The sequence below is a fragment of the Kryptolebias marmoratus genome, linkage group LG10, assembly GCF_001649575.2.
Source record: "Kryptolebias marmoratus isolate JLee-2015 linkage group LG10, ASM164957v2, whole genome shotgun sequence".
Lineage (NCBI taxonomy): Eukaryota > Metazoa > Chordata > Actinopteri > Cyprinodontiformes > Rivulidae > Kryptolebias > Kryptolebias marmoratus.
Window position 1 is genome coordinate 19,041,480 of NC_051439.1, and position 22,270 is coordinate 19,063,749.

Genomic DNA, 22,270 nt, shown 5'->3' on the forward strand with positions numbered 1-22,270 from the left:
CTTCCTAGTTCCTCAAATGTATTTCTGTAAAATAAAAACTAAGCAACTAAACAAAACAATTGAACAAAGTATGACAAAATATTTAAATTATAGAAATACATACAGCTAGGATATTTCTAATTTAAAACAAAGTAATGTAAAATACAAAACTAAATGCAAAATTCTTAATATTTTTATACAATTTACTTGTATAATAAATTTATTTATAGAGGAATTTAAATTCTGAATCTTTTTTTTGGCAGTTTTAGTCCTCCAGAACTGGACGTCCATCTCTGAGAGATGTTTCAACATAACAGGTTATAATAAGTTTATAATAATATAAAACAGGAAAGGTGAAATGATTCCAGCATCTAACAGCTGCAAAGCTCATTGGTAGTCTTATTTAATGATTGTTCAATTAGCAAACAGCTCAAAAGTTGAATTTAATACAAGTTGAAGTTAGTTTCCTCCCCCCATGTAGCTGAAACATTAATGATGTTTAGCCTCTAAATGAGTCAGACATCATATAGAGGGATATTACATCGGTTAAATCCATAAATAAGATCCAAACATTTGAACCACCTGGTGACAAAGTGCCCCCGCCTACAGAAACGCCCCTCATGTGGCCTTCATCACCTCTGAGTGACAACAACCCGACACACAAACATTCAGGAGCTGATTACAGGAGAAACACGAGGAGGGGGAGGGTCGTCATTGGTACCAGGTGCTGCTGGATTCCTCCCGCCTCATCCTGAAGCCGTTCGACCTGCGAGGGCTGCAGTCAGGACGCAGTGAGGGAGGAGACAAGGTGGATTAAAGCAGCAGACCGGACCGAAAAACCTTTCCTACAAACTCCTCGACACCAGAAACCTGCTAAAATAAACATTTTACAGACGAATCCGAAGCTCTAATCATCAGCAGTGAGTTTGAGAATTTTCTACCTGAAATGTTTAGTTTTGCTGCTTAATTTCACATCTTTAACTGTTAGCGCCACACAAAGGAAGGTGGCGTTCTGGTGGGGGGTTTTCACGGAGCACACTGCTCACAGTGTTACCGTACGGTGCCGACAGAAACACGTTGAGGCGCAATCATCATGGACATCGTCAGATGCCCAGAGTCAGGCCCGGAGACTGAGCTCCTCCGATCTGAAAGGGGATCAGTTTCAATACGTCCTGTAAACTCAAACTGGAGTCTGTAAATAAGGACGTGGCAAGAAACACCTAAAAAATCTCGAGTTTCACAGATTAGAACAAAATCCCACCTTTATTTTAACACATTAAACAAATAAGTCCTGTAACCTGGTTGTAATATTATTTAAATTATTGTGGTATGTCTAAATATTCAGTTTAAAGTCACAAAGCTGTAAACACCTCACAGGGTCCTGACATGTTTCTGAATCAGAGCAACTTCTGTAAACCTGATTTACTGCAGCAGGTTGGAGCAGTTGGGTAAAAATCTGCTTTTAACCCAAACAAAAGGAGGTTCTGTTGTTTTTTTTTGTTTTCATCCATGCAAATATTTATTATTAATAAATATTATATTAATTTAAAACCTAGAACAGGAAACTGATGCTGGTTATTAAATCTGAACCCTTCTTCTACCTGGTCTTGCTGGGTGGGAGCTGTCGACTGGGCCTCCTCAGGGACTGGCTGGACTGGACCTTCATGGAGGCGCGCGGCGAGGAGCGGGCGAACTGCTCCAGTGGCGGGGGCTTCTTGGGGATCTTCTTCACCAGCCGGCTCACCCACTTCTGCTGCTCCTCCTGGGAGGCAGCCAGCAGCAGCAGGTTCTTGACCGCAGATATGTCGTAGTTCACTGGAGGTGGAGGGAAAGAGGCGTGTTTAATCGAGCGCCATTAAAGCAGCGCAGGCGAACGCGGGGGTGGCGTACCTTTGCAGGGAGCGATGATCTCCTCCTTCTTGTCCATGTGGTCCTTGTGGCACTTGATGTGGCAGCGCCGGCACTCCAGGGCCGGCGGCGGTTTGAACATGTTCCACAGGGGTTTGGTGCACGCCTCACAGTTGGTGGGGAAGTGGTAGATCGTGGGGATGAACTCGTGGCCTTTGTGGCAGATGTAGCTGGACTTCTCTCCGATGGACAGCGGCTCCACGGGAAACTCTGGCTCCTTTTTGCTCTCACCTTCATTGGCATAAAGAATCTGCGGGGTGTGGAATCGACTGTAGTTTACAGCTTTTAAACAGTCTGCTCTTTTAAGAAGAGCAACAACATATCAAAGAAGGGCTGGAACGGACCTGGAATATCCTGGGAATCTCCTTGGCATCAGCACGGTACACGTCAGTTTGAGTGACAGGCCTCACATGGAAAAGTTTGCTGCAGCAGGAAAATAAATATTACAACTTATTATCCAACAGATAAGAAATAAAGTCAGGCGTTACACTCACTCTATGTCGAGCACCATGCAGGGAATGGACTGCTCTCTGTCCTGTTCGCTGTTGTAGAAAAGAATCTTCTTGCTGCTCACCACAACATACTGTGGGAACAGGACACGGAAATCAGCGGTAAATCGGATAAATACGCAATTAAAAAGTGAAAACGAGGTTCAATCCAGACCTTCTTCTCCCATCCGAACTTCTTGGTGTTGTTCCTGACGGGAAGAGAGAGCCAACCCTCAAGCCTGGTTTCTGAGAGAGAGTTTAAAGAATGAGGAAGATGTGTAAAAAGATACAGACACTATGGGAGGAAAAAGGTCATGGTTTGTGTTTGTTTGGTTGTTTTAAACAGACAAAAACTCTCTAGAGTAGGAAAATGACACAAATATGAAAAAAAATAAATGGCTTTTAAAAGTGCTGATTATATGATGTAACTGTTTGCCATACAAATATTCAAACTTGTTCTTGTAAATGTAAGCAACGAGTTAGTCGTGTAGATCCATAGGGGTCAGTGCTCGAACCCATCCTTTTTATTTTTTTACATGTTTTCAATAAGCAAAATTACAGACAGATGTTATAAATTTATATTGCTCTTGATACTCTGCTATATTTCTTCATAAAACCCAAGGAAATCAATAAACTAATCAGATTAAAGGTCAAAAGCCTGAATGACATTTAAATTTTTGCTTCTTCGTTCAGAAAAAACTTTAAATATTGTCTTTGCAATCAAATACCCTAAAACCTCACCAGTTCATCTCGTGATTTTATTTTACGTCAGCTTCTAATTCTACCGTTAGGAACTTTGAAGCTGTTTTTGACTACTATCATCTTTCATCTCTGTAATTTTGCCAAGATTGGGAAGATCCTGTCCCAGAGTGATGCAGAGAAACTACAACTTGAAGCAGTTTCCATTTTAAACAGGAGGAGAGAAAACAAGGAGGCGGACTGTTACTGGAACAAAATGATGAGCTAAAACATGACAGGAAAAACTTGCTGAAAAAAGGACAGTTGGGTAGATTGCGTTTTACCTGCGTATGCATCATCAGTGTCAAACTCTGGCCCGCTGCTCATGCTGGCAGAATCCATGGACTGAACGCTGACCGTCTGCAGCAGGTTCCTCAGCTGCTCGATGTCACTGTCCTTACTGTCCAGAGCCATCTGCAGCTCGACGCGCATCAGGCTCTCCTCCGCCAGTTGCTACGTGTGGAAAACCGAGGACGAGTTAGGAAAAGTGACACTCGGGATGAGACGGTAAGACAAATGGGAATGCAGACATCAGATCACTCACCGCCTGCATCTCGTTGATCTCCTTCTGGTATTTAATCATGGTGCTGTTGAGCTTTTCTTTCTCCGACCTCAGCTCCAGCTGCAGCTTCCTGTTCTCCTTCTCCTTTCGCCTCATGTCCGTGTCGTTACCACGGCGACTGCCTCCACCACGCACTTCCTTCCTGTTCATGATCTCCGCCAGCTTATTGACGGCCTGCAGACGGACACAAGTTAAAGTCCTTTTAGAGTCACAGGAAACCGTGATAAAAAGGACCATAATGCCACTCGGTGAATGACCCCACCAACCTGCGTTTTCAGCGTCCTCTCCGACTGCAGCTGCTTCTCGAACGCCTGTTTCATCTGATTGATCTGCTGCTCCCAATCCTTCGACTTCCCAGATTCTAAAAAAGGACACATAAGGATTAAACCCTGACAAAAATATTTATGGTCGGTTTTAATTTGAAAGGCTTCTGATTGACCTTCAAGTGCTTCCTTCAGTTTGTTGTTCAGTTCCTCTTTCTCGTTGGCCAAGTTGGCGACGTCGCTGGTCAGCGTCCTGTTGGCCTCCTCCAGCTGCACACAAAATAAAATGCAATCCCAACATCTGTCAAGTCCAACTTTTACTCATTTTGATCCATTTTTAGCGTCCTTGTTTATCACGAAGACACTGTGAGTTTGACTGCCGCCACGCTGAACTCACTGAGTTGATGGTGATGTCCTTCTCAGAGAGCTCCTGGCGGTGGCGAGCCATCATCTCCTTCAGCTCCAGCTCCTTCATTATCTTCTCCTTCTCCAGGTCTGAGTACTGCTCCTCAGCGATGGAGCGAGCCAGCTGCTCCGAGTCGGCCTTCGTCAGCGTGATCTCCAGCTGAGCCGCCAAGGAATCCCTGAGGAAGAGTCCGCCGAACAGAATTTAACCCCGAACAAATGACAAATGGTGGAAAGATTTGTTTTAGTTAAGCAGTGAATCCACCTCTCCTCCTGCAGCTCCTGTAGAGACTGCTGCATGTCTTTGTAGAGTTTGTTTTTCTCTTCACATTCCTCCTTTAGTTCTCGAACCTGGGTCTTATAAAGAGTCTGGAAAAAGAGGCATGAATGAAAAAGGTGTGAGATTTGGTAAAGGAAGCCGGCACTGCAGAACTGAAGGAAGTGAGGAGTGTAACTCTGCGGTGCAGGCATGTAGAACTATGTCAGACATCTCCCATTTTAATCAAGCCAAATTCAAGGCCTTTCAAGGTTTTCCAGGTGGATCGTCAAGCTTTCCGGCACTTAAACATGATAAAGATGTTCTTAAAGATTTAATTTATTTTCAAAATGGTGGTTTTGTGGTTTCATTAAATAATATCTGATGTTTTTTGTCATTAAAATCAGCCACATTCAAATTTCCAGGGCAGTGAAAGTTAATGAATCATCTTCATTAAAAGTAAAACTTCTTTTTCTTATCTAAAAAGCAAACTTTATCCAGACATGTGAGCTTTATTCATGTCTAATTTCTTTATCAAATAAGTTAAACTAAAATCATCTCACTTAAAATCAGTTTGTCAAATAAGGTTTGCAGCGTTTTTGTTTAAAATCAGTTTAAACGTTTAAAACACGCATCAGTAACTGAGATAAATGCACATTCTGTGAGTTTCATACAGAAGCAGACATTAATCACGCTCACAGAGAAATACTGTTCGGCCTCCAGCTGGTCCTGTAACTCCTTCATTTGTCCATCTGTGTCTTGTCTTTCTCTGTAGGCAACAACAACAACAACAACATCAATTATCTGTGCAATTCTGATGAGCGGAACGGATACAAGGAGAGCTGGACCGACTTGCGCAGCTCTTGGTTCTGCTTCTCCAGGCTGCGTTTGATGTCCAGCAGGTGATTGGTTTCCTGTTTGAGCTGCTTCTCAGAGGTTCTCAGGCTGTTGAGCTGCTGGTTCTGGGCCTTCAGGTCGTTCACAGTCAGATTACGCTTCTGGGTCTCCTGCTCGATCTTCAGCGTCAGGTTCTTCACCTGAGAAGATAAAATACAGACGACGGCTGGTTTGAGCACAAAGTTAAAATATCTCAACTAGCAGCTTTTTATGGTTAAATTGGCTTTAGCTATCAATTATTCTGCGTTGACATCACATATGTGTTTCTGTAGGAAGCCTTTCAGATCCGAACACTTGACAGGGCTCTTCCTCACCTCCTCAGTGAGTCGGTCCTTGTGTCGTCGCAGCTCATCTAGTTTCTGTAAGGCCTGCTTGTAGTCGCAGTCCATCATGCTGCTGTGTTTCTCCAGCTCCAGGATTCTGTTCTCCAGACGCAGTTTGGCGGCTCGCTCCTCCGCCAGCTTCTGCTCCATCTCTGCATGAAAACAGCTCGGTTAGAACGAACGTTCCTCCGGCTAATCTGTGTTTGAAGCTGCGGCGATAATTCCAACACCGTGTGACGAACGATCGTGCATCAAGTCAGATTGATTCACTGAACGCAAATTATTTACAACCAAACAACTAAACCTAGGGTGCTGAAAAATATTGGAATAATTCATACATTCATTCCTGCAACATTTTACAGAAAGTTTGTCCTACTCTTATCCACATTGGAATGTTTTTTTTATGGTTTCATTTTTCTCTTTTCTTTTCTTGTTGTTGAACAGGTCAGGACTGCAGGCGGGTAGCTTCAGTCCCCTCTTCTTCCTCAGCCAGGCCTTTGTACTGCCTGCAGAATGTGGTCTTGCTGAAAAATGGATGAACTTCCCTGGAAAAGAATGTGCTCCTGAAAGCAGCGTGTGTTTGCTCTAAAACCTCAGAAAACTTTCCTGCTTCTTGTGTATCCTCTTCTGAATTCCTCTGCTTTGCAGCTTTACAGCTTTTTTACATCACTTGTTAAAGAGTAACACTTCCCCTTCCCCCAAACTTTCCTCAGTCTCACCTTTTTTTCTTTTTTTGTATGGATGCATACACAAGATGAAACATTAAAACTCTTAGCTTTATAAGGTCTGCTATGAAGCACTGCTTCAGTTTCTAACTTGGTACGGTTGCTACCGTCGGCCTCACCCTTCATGGACTCTGACTTGGCGCCCTCGATGGTCACTTTGATCCTGCTCTTGTCTGCCAGCAGCGCTCTGGTGGCTTTATGAGAGGCGCCCTCCTGCTCCAGCTCCTGCTGCAGGACCTTCAGCTTGTAGGTCATGTCGATCTCCTTGTTGCTCATCTCCTGCACAGACGAAACAAAAGCAGAGGTGAGCAAAACCCTGTTAGGGAAAAAAAGACCGAATCCATGTCAAGGAATAAAAGATTTAGCGATGAGCTTGTTCTAATTTTTCAAAAATAAAAAAAGTTGTTTCTTTTTAAATGTTTTTGTACTTTTTCTACTCATTTATGCTGTCGAGAAGCAAAGAGAGAAATCGTAATTATAGCAGTTTAAATTTGCAGCAAAGGAAATCATAAGCTCATCAACGATCACAGTCAAAAACCATTTTATGTTTTAATAATGAAGGTTTAATTCTCTGGATTCATTTCAGTGATTTCTGTATTTTAACAGCTTCAGGCTGATGACAGAAGTTTTGTCATCTTCCATCTGTTCTTTTAGTTTTGTTTTGAAGCTGTAATGTTTGATAAACAAAGTGAGAATCATTTTAGATATGAAATTTTTATTTTTTAAATAATCAAACGGTAACTAGAGTAACATTATCTTAACTTTAGACTAAAGTAAAGTTCTTGAGTGGAAATTAAACACCTTGATTAGTTGAACAGATCAATTAAATCTAATTAAATCTAAGGTGTTCTTTCTTTTATTTACATTCCTCTTTAAACTTCAGCTCGATCTGGTTTCGACATCTGGTTTGAGTCTGTCCCGATTTACCTTTTCCAGGTCGGTGAGTTTCTCCTGGAGCTGTCTCTTCTCAGTCTCAGCTTTGGACAGAACCTGTTTCTGCTGACGGGCCTCCTCCTCCAGACCAGAAATACGTCCTGAAAAACAAAAAAGACAGGAGCACTCAGGGAGAAATATTTTACTCTCACAGCAGCCTAAACTCATACACCGCGAGCACAGAAACCTTCGCTGCAGTAATGTTTTATTTATTGTTTTTATTTTACAGTACAGACAACACATTTGTAAGTAATCATGCTCTCCTGACTCCATTTGTAAATTCTGATAAGTTGAACCAAACATGTCAACTATAAACGTGTGTTGCCTCCTAAAACCTACTGCTACTGATTTTTAGTAAAATTTTTAAGGAATTCGACATGTTTCAGTCTTTTTTCACCATTTATCTTCCACAAAAATAGCTTCCTCACACCCACCCACTGAGACGATCTCTGGTGAAAGTTTGACTTGTATCTGTCAGGTTCTGTCAGGTCTCAGCTTTTCTTAATTTCTTAAAGACATCACTTTCAAAGACTGTTTAATTCTTACAGAAAGCTTTTAGACCCGACACGTCTTCTTTTGTCCAGTTTCCTCAAATCCCTTTAATAACTGCATAGAATTTTGTATTTATTTATTATTTTTTACTAAGTGTCTTAATAAACAATAATCAAATACAAGAACTGAGACATCAATGAGTGGAAAAAGCAGCCGAGGCCCAAGAAAAACTTTTAAACACCCAAAAACTATTGATCAAAACCACTTTTCTTTACATACAGAGCCCCATTTGTTAAAATAAGCACCTAAAGAAAATATCTAAAGAAATATAAGAACTTTTGTTGTTTCAGTCATTTTAATTCTGTGTGTCGTTGTTTGACTTGTTAATGAAACCCATCTGAAGACTAACAGCTGCAGTTTGACAGCAGGAACCAGTATGTGGTCTCATGCGGTCTACCACAAGCACATAAAATACTTTATATGACAGCTTACACACCACTTCAGCAGAAGTAGGACTAATCTATTACCCTAACGGTTAGATAGTTCGTTGCAGAGTGATGCATACCACCCTGTGACTGGAACAAACAGGAAGCTTCGGTCTTCGGTCTGTAAAACATCAGAACTTTGTTTTCCAGTTTGAAATCCTGACTTACGACCTTTGCGGTTCTGTAAGTTCATGTTTTATTCAGCTCCTCTGTTTCACACAGACAGGGGGCCTGAAAAGAATTCAGACTCAACAGCAAACGTCTTACTAAGCTCCTCGCTGCCCTCCGTGTTTTTGCAGTATATTGATCCTGTTTGTTTCCCAGCCCGTGTGTATTTCTGTGTATTTAACGACGAGTGTGTTCCACGCACCCGTCAGGTCGCTGATGGTCTCCGAGCCCTGGCTGTGCTCCCTCCTCTCGGACTCCAGCGCCGCCTGCAGGCCGATGCACTCCTTCTCCAGACTCAGCTTGCTGCGCTCCAGCAGGCAGCATTTGTCCTGCAGCTCGCGCACGTTGGCCTCCAGCTGCTGCAGCTGCTTGCTGCCCTCCGTCTGAGCTTTCCGCAGCCTCGTCGCAGCTTCCGACTCGGCCCGCAGCAGCGTGTTGGCTTCCTCCAGCTGACGGGACAACAAGCTTCACTTTCAAAGCTCCTTTACGACATCCATGATGTTTTAGGACATTTTTCAGTCTGGATGAAGCCTCAGCTCAAGAAAAACTGTGAATTTTAATCACTAAACTATGCAGTTTGTAAAATATATGTTATCCAGAAGGAGTGAATTATCCACCTCTCTTTATCTCTGGTTTAGAGATGTTTACTAATACTTTAGTTTATAGTTTATAATTGTTATGTCATGACAAAAACAAATCAATGTTTTAAGTGTTTTTTCCAGTGATGATAAAAGTACAAACATCTCAGAAGAGGTTTTATTGTTATTAATCTGTCATGGCCTCAGCTACCAATCAGAACTGATTGAAGAGACTGAAATGCTGTTCATCCACCAATATTTGGACATATAAGAAGTCCAAATATATGCCCTGTATGCCCTCTTTTTAAAATGAATAAATGTGCACAGACTGTTTCTAAATCTTTGTTTTATAGCAAAATAAAAGCAAAATTCTGCAAATGTTTTTGACTAATTCACAGTTAAATTTAGATTCATTTAGACAAACCTCAATTTCACCTTTTTAGTTTAATAAACTCAGTAACAATCTTTGTATTAATTAGTTTCCTTTCTAGTGATATTTGTAGGTTAATGTCCTTTCCTTGAAATTTTAGTTCACAGACCGTTCACTTTATTTGTTTTATTATTTAAGCTAAAACTGTAAAGGAAGAGCTGAATGATTGTGTCACTGAAACAGGCTGAAGAAAAAAAAGATAAACATGAATACTATTAACGGACCTGTTTCTGCAGCTGAATGTTCTTCTCATTGGAAATGTGTGAATTTTGGTTTCTTTTCTTCATGTCATCCAGCTGGTCTCGGAGGCTGTTGACTGCAGAAAACAGGAAAACGCGGATTAATATTTCAAAATAAAGTTTAAAATGATGTTCTTCAGCTGAACTGCATAACAGACACGTGACGTGAGATGTCTAAAGATTTTTTAAAAACTAGAAAGGGGACAGTTTAATCTAATAAAGTATTTTAAATCAACCATTGTGCAGTTTTACAGTCTGGCCAGGTGATGGCAGTGTAATCCACTTTATTTCAGTCTTTTAAATTATATCTAAATTACTATCCAAACTATTGTAAAATGCTCAGTTCCTTTTGAGATTGAGAAGTGCTACTTGTCCATTTATTTTAATCATAAATTACATCTTCATGTCACCTTACAGTAGGACTGTAAATACATGTGCTGAATAAAAGGAGAATTATGAAATCATTTGTTTTAGTGTCTCAAACTAACAGGAGTGTATGACCTTGTGTCGATAACCCTGACTTTATCCCCCCTCGGCTGTGATAACGGACTCATGAGCTGAATTAATGACCTGTAAATAATTCACATGTGAATCCAGGATGGTACCTTCGTTCTCCAGGCAGCGCTTCCTGTCGGCCTCGTTCTCGGCCCTTCGGTGGCTCTCCAGGCTCTTGTGCTGCAGCAGGGCCTTCTCTCTCTCCAGCTGCCTCAGACTCGACTCCAGGTTCTTCCTGCTGTTCACCTGAACATCCAGCAAAGGAAACGGTTTATTTATTTTTTTAGGCTCGTCCATTTCATGACTCACTTATTTATGAACAGACATTATTGTGATTGTGTCATCAGCACTAATAAATGTTTTAACTTCAAACATCTGCATAAGACATGCAGATTAGGTCAAATTTAGTCTAGTTTTGGTTAATTTTGGATTGAAGCATCTATAAAGTTCACTGTTACCTCTTCCTCAAGTTCTTTGGTTACTTTTTCTAAACGAATGGTGGCAGCTCTGCAGAGACATAAATAAAAATAAAAATGTAAATAAAAGCTCAAGCTGTTGTACATTTTAACTGCATTCCTTTTGTTTTTGTACCTGTATTTGTTGTCCAGATCATCCTTGACCAGCTTGTCGTTACTCAGCTGAATCTCCAGGTTGTGAAGTTTCTTCAGAAGCGCTGCCGACTGCAAACAGAAGACGAGCACCGATCAGACAGAACGCCAGAGAAAAGGTCAGAAAATGGTGGAGGAGAGAAAAGAGACAAATAGGAACAAATATTAATCTGTGTTTTAACAGCAGATTAACGGGCACATTGGAGTTTGTAAAGGTAAAGTGATGAACTGTTGAAACATGTTTCTTTCTAACTGGTTCGTTTCTCTAAAAGCACCTGAATCATGTCATGTTCTGGTAAAGTTCATTATGTAAGAATTTATAATAAGAATTCAGCATCAATCCTTGTTCAGAAAGTCAGAATGCTGGAAGGAAGTTGAGCTTCATTTGGCTTCTTATCAAGTCATAAAAGAGCTAATATTAAACTACTTTAAGCCCTTAAAGTCCGCAGTGATTCTCTCTAACCTCTGACAGCTGTCTTCATCAAATGTTGCTTGTTTACTTTAAATTAGTCTTGAACTTACAGCGGATGTTGCCAAATTCAACTGAACTAAAAGTCAGAAGAGTCAAAATACACGACTGTATATGTTAACAAGTAAACTAAATAAAACTTGTCATATTCTTCCACGCTGCTGACACCGATGTGACATTTTTGGGACTGAAATCTGTCAGAGCTTCAGATTAGCGATTAGCTGAGCCAAAAACCATAAAAGCAGCTTAAGTCTCTGTGCAGCTACTAACACTAAAACTCCAACAAAGTGTGAATAAATCAGGATCAGGAGAAAGAAATTCCCTTCTGAGTCATTTTCATTATAATCTAAGTGGCTTGGAGCCGTGTTCTGTGTGGCTCTGTGTGGTTCTGTAGCAGAAGCTCGGGTCAAACAGTGTGGACCAGGCTGCTGGCAATGTTCCAGGGAAGAAGAAAGTGTGCCCTCTTGTGCTACTTCAGGTTATTTTTATTTTTGTATCAGAGTGGAAAACAAATCATCTGGTTCAAGCCACGATTTTTAAAACTGTAAATTCAGCCTCAGACATTTTCTGTCGTTGTGAATTTAACAAAAACTGAACCAAAAATACAAATGTGTGATAAATTCTTTACACCTCCCACCATTCAGCGGCTTCTAAAACCACCTTCATCGTCTCTAACTGTCATCATCATCATCATCATCTTTTGTGTGACCACATCAGTCCCAGCTGCTGGACAGACGGTCTCACATTTGACTCTACAGTCGACTCAATGACTGCAAGGTGCACAGGTCCAAACCAGCCCAAACCATCACCCCTCCACCACCGTGCTCAACAGCTGAAAGGGGATGTTTGGGCCGTTAGGCTGCGTTTGGTTTCCTCCAAACATGGCACTGAGTCTTATGGTCAAATATCTCCACTTTGGTCTCTTTTGTCTAAAAGGAGATTGTTCCAGAAGCCACAAACTTTTGTTTTTTTAGGGAGAAGAGACTTTCTCCTGCAACCCTTCCCAACGAGCCACACATGTTCAACATTAACATTTAAGAGGTTTCACATACTGCTTTTGCATTTTTTGGCTAAGTTTTCATGATAAACTAGAGCAGAAGAGTAATGTATTACATATTGTTCATCTGAGATAACACTGATAAAAAACAGATTTCTACTTTTATCATCTCCTGATACATAAAACGTTCATATTAAAGCAGACGGTAGTTACTTTTAAGCATCACTATGTAAGTGAAAGTGTTTACCTCTCCTTTGGAGTTATCATGTGCCACTGAGGAGTTGTTGGCAGAACTTAGTAACCTACAAAAAATATAAAACTAATTAAATATTAGGTTAAAAACCCAAAGAAAACAAAAAAATCTACACAGGCTTCTAAAATGATCAGAGACAGAAAGAGAGGAGGAGGATTTACTGGTCTTCTTTGAAGTAGGTGAAGCCAACAAATGGTAACTGATTTCCAACAAAAGCCTTAGGTGTGGGGAATGTTTCGACGTCGCCTTTGTCATCTTCGATCTCGTCAAAGTTGCTGGTGTCAATGTCGCTGCTCAGCTCCGGGACCACAGGAGCAGCCGCTGGTGAGGGAAGGAAAGGAGGAAAGAGACGTGAAATAAACTGTAACATTAATCATGCAACACTTTAAAAAGCCGAAACGTTCATTTGGTGTTAACTCAGAACGGACGCTGCTGTTTGTCATACTGACTGTCTCTGATGGTGTCGAACGTCCACTGGTCGTTTTTGAAGAAAGGGTGCCGTTTGATTTCTTCCACACCGTTTCGGCCCAATCGCACCTCCCTCAAAACAGATAAAGCAGCATGAAATATTTTCTTGATACAGACTTAACCAAAGGAAACCGGAACAAGAGAACTCCCTCACACAACCCTGAACACATGCGTCTAGAGCTGGAGCACAAACAAGGATTCACCTGTGACCTTAAAATCAACAGGGATCCTCTTCAAACCATAAGGTGTCCATCCAGCTGTGACACGTCGATGTTAAAGGGTCATCAACTAAGAGCATGGACAAGAAATTGTCCATAATTCGTCCTGTCTGAGGGCGGGCAGATAAAAACTGGGTTTTGTGTAGAGTTATCGTCAGTAGATGTGAAATAAAGCCAGCATCTCTTTAAAGTCTTCCTCGACGCTCTTTTTACCTGTCAGTCAGGAAAGCACAGATGATACTCTTGGCTTCTTTGGAGATCTCCACATCATCAGGGAAGTTCAGGGAGTTCTTGTGGTCCATGATCTTACTGTAGGTTCCCACCAGAGAGTCGGCGTAGAACGGAGTGTCACCTAAGACGTAAAAGAAACTAAATAATTTACAGCCTGTTTAATCATTTTAATCGTCAAAATTTATGCCTTTATGAGGCGTTCACTGACCCACAAGCATCTCGAAAATGAAGACTCCTACAGACCACCAGTCACACTCCCTCCCGTAATAACCGTCTCCTCCCTGAGACTTCAGCACCTCTGGAGAGATGTAGTCCGGAGTGCCGACGGCCGTGTCACAGTGCACCATCCCCGTCTGCAACACAAATCCAAAACAAATTATTACTAAAAGTCACAGCAAATCCAAAATAAAACCTTTAGCTTTGACAGGAGAATTTGAGTCGTGTGTTATGGAGGCGAACCTTTTCTAACCTTTTCTTTCTTCCTGAAGAACTGAAACACAAACTCTAGGACTGATGAGTCCACCTTTGCTTTTCATGAAACTTGGCACCACTTTTTACTCTAATCAGAATTTTGCCAACTGTGGCCAAACGTGCAATCACTGATTTATCGGTCCAGGTTTCTAAATCCCACTTGTTCAGAGTTTTGACGGCTGTTCCACAAACGGTCAAATCAAGCTGATTTCTAACAGCGTTCAGAGCGGCGTTACGGGAACTGATTTCCACAGTCCCTGATAACTGCTGAATCTCAGTTAAATTATGAAAACCTGAAAACACGCTGCACTCTTATTACCTCCCCCCTTTGGCTTTTTGAGTATCTATAAAAATGTTCAGAGTGGTATGCAGCTTATTGAAAAAAAACCCTCAAAGTCTGATGATAGCCAAACTTTAAAGTCAGAGTATTCATGAAAGCTCTTAATCAGCTGCACGGCGCCTTTCCGCTGTTTGTTATTCAAACAATGACTTTCTGCCTCTTTAGGATCAGCTCATCTTGTGATATAAACAGTGTTTCTTGCTGTGCACATTAGTGACTCTGTTGGCATTAAAACATAAAAAGTGACAAGAAGAAACAAATGTATTTCTGCTTCAGTGTTCCCACATTGGAGTCTGGCGAAGGAGCAAATGTTTCGGATCTGTGCGGTTAAAGAAGGACTAAAAGGTGCGTCTGGACTCACGGAGTCCATTTTCATGCAGGTGCCGAAGTCGGCCAGCTTCAGGTGTCCGTGTCTGTCCAGCAGCATGTTGTCCGGTTTGACGTCCCGGTGGATGAAGCCCATGGAGTGAATGGAGTGCAGAGCCATCACCACTTCGGCTGCGTAGAACTTGGCCCATTTTTCTGGCACGTCGTAGGTGCTGGTGAGGTTAACCAGGTCCCCTCCCGGCATGTACTCCATCACCATGTAGAGGTAGTGCTCGTCTTGGAAGGCACAGCACAACTAAACGCACAAACAGGGTTTACAGTCCGTTAAATATGGAAATCAAACTTTGTGAATCATCTAAAACTCTAAAATGTACCTGCACAACCCAGGGACTGTTGGCGAACGCCATGATGTCTCTCTCCTCCCAGAAGAACGCTGAGTCCGAGCGTTTGATCATCTCAAACTTGCTCAGCAGCTTCAGGGCGTAAACCTTCTGCGAGGCTTTGTGCCGAACCTGAACGATCGTTAAAAAAATAAGTTATTAAAAGTTAGTTTTTCTTCTTTTACGTGTCGACACCACGTCTTTTTTTAGCTCGCTGCTAAGAGGAGACACAGCTGTCCAGTGATTGGTTAAAAAGAAAGTAATAAATTAACGTTAGCCTCTAAAAATCTAAACAAAACAAAGACAAAAAGAGTGAGAGTAATGTGGTTTCTCAGCATAGATTTAAAAGAGAAACCATGATGTCATTTATCTCTTCTCCACCACCTGCCAGGCGGCCATTTACTGACTTCATGGAGCTCGAAACAAAACAATTGGTCCAAAAGCAGTTGATGTTTCATATCCCCCCGGTCTAAAAACAGGGCTCACTTTTTTTTTTTTTTTTTAATATAAACAAATCAGTCTAGAGAGGTTTTGCTTTTACGTCACAGTTATCGCCCGAGTGAAAAAACATGTAATACAGCTCCCACTGATCGCCCCAAAACTGGACGTAAAACGAGTGAAATTAAAGCCCGTCGGTCTCAGCTGGGATCCTTACGACCTACCGGGGAACAAACAGACCACAGACATTAACGTCTGATCAGAAATTAAGCTTTCTGCTGCTGGAAACCTTTCAAAGTGAGGCCTGGAGGCATCTAAAAGTCAGAGAACTAAAGTTCTGGTTATAAATGAGACGGTTCATACAACGTTTGACCTGCTGACATTTTGTGCACAGATTAAATTCTATTATAGAATCCATCGTTCAGCTCATAATTTGCAGTGTGATTGTTGTTTTAAATACAAATTTCAGCTGCAGAACAACCAAATTAATGTTATCCCAAAGTTAATTAGCTGTAGTGAAAGCCCAAACATCAACGTTAAGATTATTAGTGAAGTTCCTAAACGTCCTCCTCAGTTCATTTTTTTATAATAAACATCATTTTGTTTAATGCAAATCCACACATTTAACATAATGTAAATAAAGGCTCTTTGTCTCCACTCACCAGTTGGACTTCCCCAAAAGCTCCTCGACCAATAATTTTTACTTTTTCAAAGTCTTCAGACTTCATCTGAAGGTCTCGCAGGTTCCCGACGACTTTCTCATCTAAATTTAAATTAAATAATATAATAATTAAAACCATTGTACGTAAACTGACTTTATTAAGCTCCGTCATCGATCATTTTTAGTCACCAGAACATAAAACCAACTCACATCTGTTTAAGAAAGTTTCAATGTTTTTATTCTTGCGTAGCGCCGGGTAGTCCAGGTCCAAGACCAGAGCATTTATGGAGTCCTAAAAACCAAACAAAAACAGTCCTCCATCAGCTTTAATCATCAGTAAACATGACAGAGAGGAACAAAGCAAAATGGACAGTTAGTAATCATTAATAATCTGCTACAAAGGCAGGAATAATTCAATAATTTAACAATGTAAAGCTAAAAGGAGTCCTTGTGACGAGGCCAGTCCTGCGAACACAGGAATGTGTTTTTAAATAAAACACAGCAGCATCTTCTTCATCCATCTTCCTCCTCTGACCACTTTTTAAAACCCCAGTGACTCATCATCCTCTGTAGAAACATCGCTAACAGTTGCATAACAAAGCAGAACCCACTCTTTACACAGAAGTTGAAAAAAATAATAAAAAATAGAGGCCGCAAGCACAAATCATGACAAAACTCATCAGTTTTCTTTTTATCTGCAAGTACAAAGAAGGATTAAATGTGTGTGGGTGTTTAGAACTCAAAGTGTAAATAAATTATTTGTAAATATATTCATGAGACTTGAGCTACAAATGAGCTTTATCCTGCCGGGCTGGCTGAGCTGACGTTCTGACTTTAAGGAGTTTATTTTTACATTTTCTCGCCACTGAACAGAACGAAAACATTTCCAAAATCAGTACGTCTGAATGAAACCGAAAAGCTTTCCATCAGCACCTCATTCAGCAGCGACTGACCACAAAAAAAGACAGAAACTACACGCTGAGAAACACTCTGCTGAAAGCTGAGAACGAGGCGGGGTGACTAATTTCTCCATCTGTCTGCGATTCATCCGCTGACAAAAGACGAACAATCCGTCTCCTCGTGACCTTTTCAAAGAGCCGGAGTCAGAGAAGTCGCATCGACTCAAACGGGAACAGCGTTTACAAAAGCTTCTCCATAATTCTGTCTAAACAACAACAAGGAACGATCCGATTTGTGTTTACAGGAAGAGAAATCTGCAGGAGCTGAACGTTTGCAATAGTGATGGCTGCGATTGAAAGCAGTCAGCTTCTGACTTTGTGTCGAATCTGAAAATGACTCAAACGTCCAAAATGACATGAAGAGGTTGGTCCCTGGCATCCACTTCTGATGTGGGCAGCAGATATTCAGATCGCAGATAACAGACATCCCCAGGCTTGAACTTCCTGTTCTGTGAACCAGTTCTTGTTTAAGTACAAAGAAAAATAAAATAAACAAGCACATATATGGTAAGCTCTAAGCTGCCTTCAGTAACAAACAGCCTGCTGTGGATTAAAACTTCAGAACTAAACTTATTGGCAGAAAATTTAGTTAAATCCAATCATAGATATTAGAGGCTGGACATAATTTATCTTTTATCAAAGATAAACTGTTAGCAGAAATCAGCAGTTTTAGTTAATGTGTTGTATTAAGCTAAGAGCATTTAGGAGCTGCTTTAATCTTCATTTATTACGGGACAAATGACCTGGGCTTGTTTGGAAGATGCAACACTAAACGACCTTGAGTGGTTTGTTTGTTTATGCAGATGAACTCAGATGAGCTTTATCCGCAGTGTTTCATTACAACCATGCTTCTGTGTTTCCCTGACATATTAAAAACAAAACAGTTTGTCACTCTGTGGATGTTTGACCCAGGGTAAACGTGAGGAAGTGATTAAACAAGAATACAGACAGACTGATGCTAACCGCTAACAATAAGGAAACCATCCGTCAGCCCGTGGCAGCTGTGCATTCCTGAACGCTCAACGGGGAGCCATTTGATAAAGTGGACAGAGCGGACCGTCCATAAACCCACAACTGACCCGGTGCCGTCCGAGCTTCGCTGCGGGTTCGCCTCCCTCGCCATCGTTCTGAGCTCAGCTGACCGCCGTTTCCTCATCTGAGCCTCACTTCCCCATTAAAGGACTGACCTCACACAAAACTACTATTTAAGGAAAAAAATACACACGACGAGGGGGCGGAGGAGGGCTTTTGCAGGGTGTCTGCAGACACACACATGCGCGCACGAGGATCTCCCAACAAGCGCAGCGCTACAGGAAATGATCCACCCCACCCCGAGGCCGGCAGATAATTTCACTGTGTCATGAAGCCGATCTCTGAGTCATTTCCTCTGAAGCAGTTCTTCCTTTGTTGCTACTGAATTCAACTGCAGCTGCAGAGAAAAACAATATTATTATTATTGTTGTTGTTCAAATAAACCCAACATGAATGGTCTAATGAATGGAGTCACTTTTTATGGTTTACCTGAGGGCGTTAAAGGTGATAAAACTGATCAGTTTTATTTAGCTTTCATTGTTTACGGTCAGATTTTCCTTTTTTTTGCTCCAGCTAAAGTAACTTTGGATGATCTTGGTGTCTTCCAGCTTCCAGCATATCTAAATAAAGTATTCTGCTGCAACACTAAGAGTCAGTTTCTTGTAGCTCTGAGCGCTCATACTGCAGACTTTAGTTACAAATATGATTCTTTGTTTTTTTTTATCTACCCCTCAGCAGGGATTATCTTGAAGATGATAATATCTGTCTGCAGGGCCGAAGCATTTGGAGGTTTGTGTGAACCTAAAGGAGCTGCAGCTCACCGCCTCCTGCCAATCAGAACAGGATCAAAAAACACTAAAAACAGACGCAAGCGTCCGGAAACAAATCCCAAAGATGACCCACAACTTTTAATCAGCTCAACTCTGCATGCAAAAAGGAGCAGGTTGGAAAATATTCAACAAACATGAACAAAATTATGCTTTTTATTACTTTATTAGAATCAAAAATAGCTCTCGCTCATGTTTTAATGTGTTTAGAATCATAAAAATCCAGCTGTGCTCTACGTATATATTCAGAGTCAAAATGAAAATGCACAGTTTTATTGTCAACAGAGCAGCAACATAAACTAAATGAAGCATTTCAGAGTTAACAAACTTTGATTTTTCAAGCATCTTAGATGAAGTTTCAATGTTTTCAGGCACCCTATTGTGATAATTATTCTTAAACAGTCTGTTTAAAACCTCAAAATGTGTCACTCACCTTAAACTATAGTTATTATTTGCATCATAAATAAAACAAGCAGTGTATGAAAGGTTTTATACTAAATGTTATGGTCTGTTTTGCCAATTTTAGCTTTTATTCTGATTGTTTTAACAATTCAGTTTGAGATTCTTCACATTTCAGTCACTCAGCACCCGGGACTTACACTGTAATCACAGAATATGTTCATTTTTCTATTTACTGTGTATAATTTTAGATGATTGTATGAGTTATACACACACACACACTCTTTCTCCTCTTTAATTTAGATTTGCACTTTTTTTATTTTAAGTTAAAAAAAACATGGTGCACAAAGGGAAATATAGCTGATTTCTTTCGAGTGATTCTATTTAGACAAAAACATCGGCCTGTTGATGCAAAACTGCTCAAGAAAACATGGAAAAGTTCATCTGAAATCAAGAAAAAATAAACTGATATTGCATGCAATCAGTTCCTAATGGGGGGGATACCAGCTAATACACCAACCACACACACACACACACACACACACACTCACTCACTCACTCCGTGACCTCACTTCATAGGCTTCCTTCATAAAATAATAAACTTTTGCTTTTTTCACATTAACTGTGTCTCTCTGAAATCTCTTTAATGGGACATTCCTACTTTTAAGAGTCTAAATTATGTAAAGAAAAAAAAAAGCCAACTGCATCCTTAAATCAGAGCGAAGCGCCTCGTGCTTCGAACAGTAAAGTGAATTTTCCGGAAAGCGAGGTCCTGAAAAGATTTTCTGTTGGTACAGGTTCTTAAAAACCATCCAGTCGTTGACTTTAAAGCTGGAACATCTCCCTGAGCTGACGGAGCGCCGTCTTTCTCATCAGGATGAGTTGTTATGTATCTATCAGCCGGCTGTTTATCTTTGCCATGCCGTTATCCAGCCGGCGGGTTATGGCTGGTTGCTTAGCAACTCCTGCAAAATACAAGCGTTGAAGCTACAAAAGGGGCAGCAGGCAGGAGTTTTATAAGAGCTCCCTTTTCTGCACAGTCTATTCTTTTCCTGTTTCTATCCCCCCCCCCCTCTGCCGCTGACATTTCAGAGCCGTCCCCCCCCTTCCACTCCTCATCACCCTATAAAAAGCCACGCGCATCTGCCAGTCAGGAATGTAACAATGTTTAAGTCAAAGGAGCTAAACCTAAAGAAAACTATGGAGAGCCCCCGGTCGCCCTCCTGTCCCTGTCCCTGTCCCTGTCCCTGTCCCTGTCCCTGTCCCTGTCTCGTCTGTGGACATGTGGAACAGAAAACAAGCAGCGCTGCTCTGGGCTTTAAAAGGACTGAGCGCAAAGTTAATGTTTTGATTAAATTCCAGCCTTTTTAAAAATAGTCATGCAGATAAACGGTAGGACGGGCAGAGCGGGGAGGGAGGGATGGAGGGGGGCGACCATTGTGCCAGGCGGGGCCCATAAACTCTCCGACAGATAGAGAGAGAGCCAATAGCAGGAATCCTGAGCTCGCAAATAGCACAGTTAACGTCTCCGTGGAGAATAATAAGAGCATGTCTTATTCATGCCTCTGACAGATTTTTGTCCCATGATCCTGTGCCCTTCACATTTTTTGGCACCCACACTTTTATCATGAAGCAGACCGTGAAACAAACCAGGAAACGAGATCCTGTTTCACACCGAGAAACTTTATTTAATACAAATAACACCTTATCCACGCTGAAATCTGGGTGCTTTATCAAGCTTAGAGGGCTGCTGACTGATTAATCTGCTGTTCGGTCAATAATCTCAAAACTCTGTTCTGTGTACACCTTGGAGACATCATCTTAGGTAGATCTGTGCAGCTATGGAACAGCTGTGTATGGCACTAAACTGAAGAAACTGGGCCAAGTTTCTGTTTCATTAATCTGGCATAAAAAGACTAAACTTCTATATAAATATTGTTTGTGTTGTTCTCACTGCCAGCTTCAACAGAGAGCCCCTGCTGGACTGAGAGCACACAAACGTTCTTGTTTGGGTTTGTTTAAGGAAATGAAAGCTGCGTGAACTTTGACAAGTCGGTAACGTGTTGTTCAGACGCTGCTGCGGCCCGCTCACAATGCTGCTTTGTGTGTCGCGAAGGACCAGCAGAACGGTGCGTTCGCTCGTGAAAACCGAACGCAGGCGTCTTCGAAAGCGTGAGCACGAATGCGTGTGGGATGCCGCGTGCCACCAGCAGGTTGTGATGGAGTGACTGAGCAGAGGACAGAAAGCTGAAGTTGAGTGAAGGTGTGGGAGCCTCTTGTTTCAAACTGAAAATAAGACTCAGGTATCAAACAACAAGGTGAGAAATCTGCCCAAACAACAGCTGAAATAATGCTTTCATTCACTGCTATTGTTCTTTGTTAACCCCGGTGAACTTTGCCTGCCTTTCAGGTCAAATCTTCCACAAGAATGCAGACTTTATCTCAAAGGTTCACAGATTGCAGTAAATCGATGGAAGAACGAGGTTCCTTCAACCTCGTTATCATTCGAAAATGTTAACATTTATAGGTTTAACCATCTGTGTTTGTAATAATGATGTTATTTGAGTCTCGTTATCCCATTTCATCCTTCTACCATTTAACCCTGACCCTTTGTATTTTTAAGCCCTTGGTTGTCCCAAAACGTTGTTTTTCAAACAAACACTTCAGATGAGGCGTTACAAAGATTTTCCTTCAGCTCAACAGATGGATCCATCTTTAATTGAAGTGATTACAGCAGAATTACTTTTTGATCAATTATAACTGACGACATATTGGCCCACCTGTATTTCAAGCGTTCAAAGATGTTTCTGTTTCATTACACTTTTATT

At 41.3% G+C, this 22,270-nt stretch overlaps 1 protein-coding gene across 1 annotated transcript in view; it reads right to left on the bottom strand.

The window, feature by feature from the left end:
• rock2a (rho-associated, coiled-coil containing protein kinase 2a) overlaps positions 1 to 22,270 on the bottom strand; it is a 30,183-nt gene that overhangs the window by 1,920 nt on the left and 5,993 nt on the right. Inside the window, exons 2-31 of the mRNA XM_017426125.3 lie at positions 16,436 to 16,517; positions 16,227 to 16,327; positions 15,121 to 15,258; positions 14,781 to 15,041; positions 13,817 to 13,961; positions 13,591 to 13,729; positions 13,141 to 13,232; positions 12,853 to 13,012; positions 12,686 to 12,740; positions 10,956 to 11,044; positions 10,823 to 10,871; positions 10,475 to 10,610; positions 9,855 to 9,946; positions 8,825 to 9,071; positions 7,472 to 7,578; positions 6,664 to 6,823; positions 5,811 to 5,971; positions 5,452 to 5,636; positions 5,299 to 5,368; positions 4,609 to 4,712; positions 4,336 to 4,522; positions 4,115 to 4,208; positions 3,942 to 4,036; positions 3,658 to 3,849; positions 3,398 to 3,566; positions 2,551 to 2,621; positions 2,382 to 2,470; positions 2,232 to 2,310; positions 1,870 to 2,137; positions 1,581 to 1,794 (exon numbers count right to left, since the gene is read on the bottom strand). Coding sequence (XP_017281614.1) covers positions 1,581 to 1,794; positions 1,870 to 2,137; positions 2,232 to 2,310; positions 2,382 to 2,470; positions 2,551 to 2,621; positions 3,398 to 3,566; positions 3,658 to 3,849; positions 3,942 to 4,036; positions 4,115 to 4,208; positions 4,336 to 4,522; positions 4,609 to 4,712; positions 5,299 to 5,368; positions 5,452 to 5,636; positions 5,811 to 5,971; positions 6,664 to 6,823; positions 7,472 to 7,578; positions 8,825 to 9,071; positions 9,855 to 9,946; positions 10,475 to 10,610; positions 10,823 to 10,871; positions 10,956 to 11,044; positions 12,686 to 12,740; positions 12,853 to 13,012; positions 13,141 to 13,232; positions 13,591 to 13,729; positions 13,817 to 13,961; positions 14,781 to 15,041; positions 15,121 to 15,258; positions 16,227 to 16,327; positions 16,436 to 16,517 — 4,031 coding nt within the window. The remainder of the gene's footprint in view (positions 1 to 1,580; positions 1,795 to 1,869; positions 2,138 to 2,231; positions 2,311 to 2,381; positions 2,471 to 2,550; positions 2,622 to 3,397; positions 3,567 to 3,657; positions 3,850 to 3,941; positions 4,037 to 4,114; positions 4,209 to 4,335; positions 4,523 to 4,608; positions 4,713 to 5,298; positions 5,369 to 5,451; positions 5,637 to 5,810; positions 5,972 to 6,663; positions 6,824 to 7,471; positions 7,579 to 8,824; positions 9,072 to 9,854; positions 9,947 to 10,474; positions 10,611 to 10,822; positions 10,872 to 10,955; positions 11,045 to 12,685; positions 12,741 to 12,852; positions 13,013 to 13,140; positions 13,233 to 13,590; positions 13,730 to 13,816; positions 13,962 to 14,780; positions 15,042 to 15,120; positions 15,259 to 16,226; positions 16,328 to 16,435; positions 16,518 to 22,270) is intronic.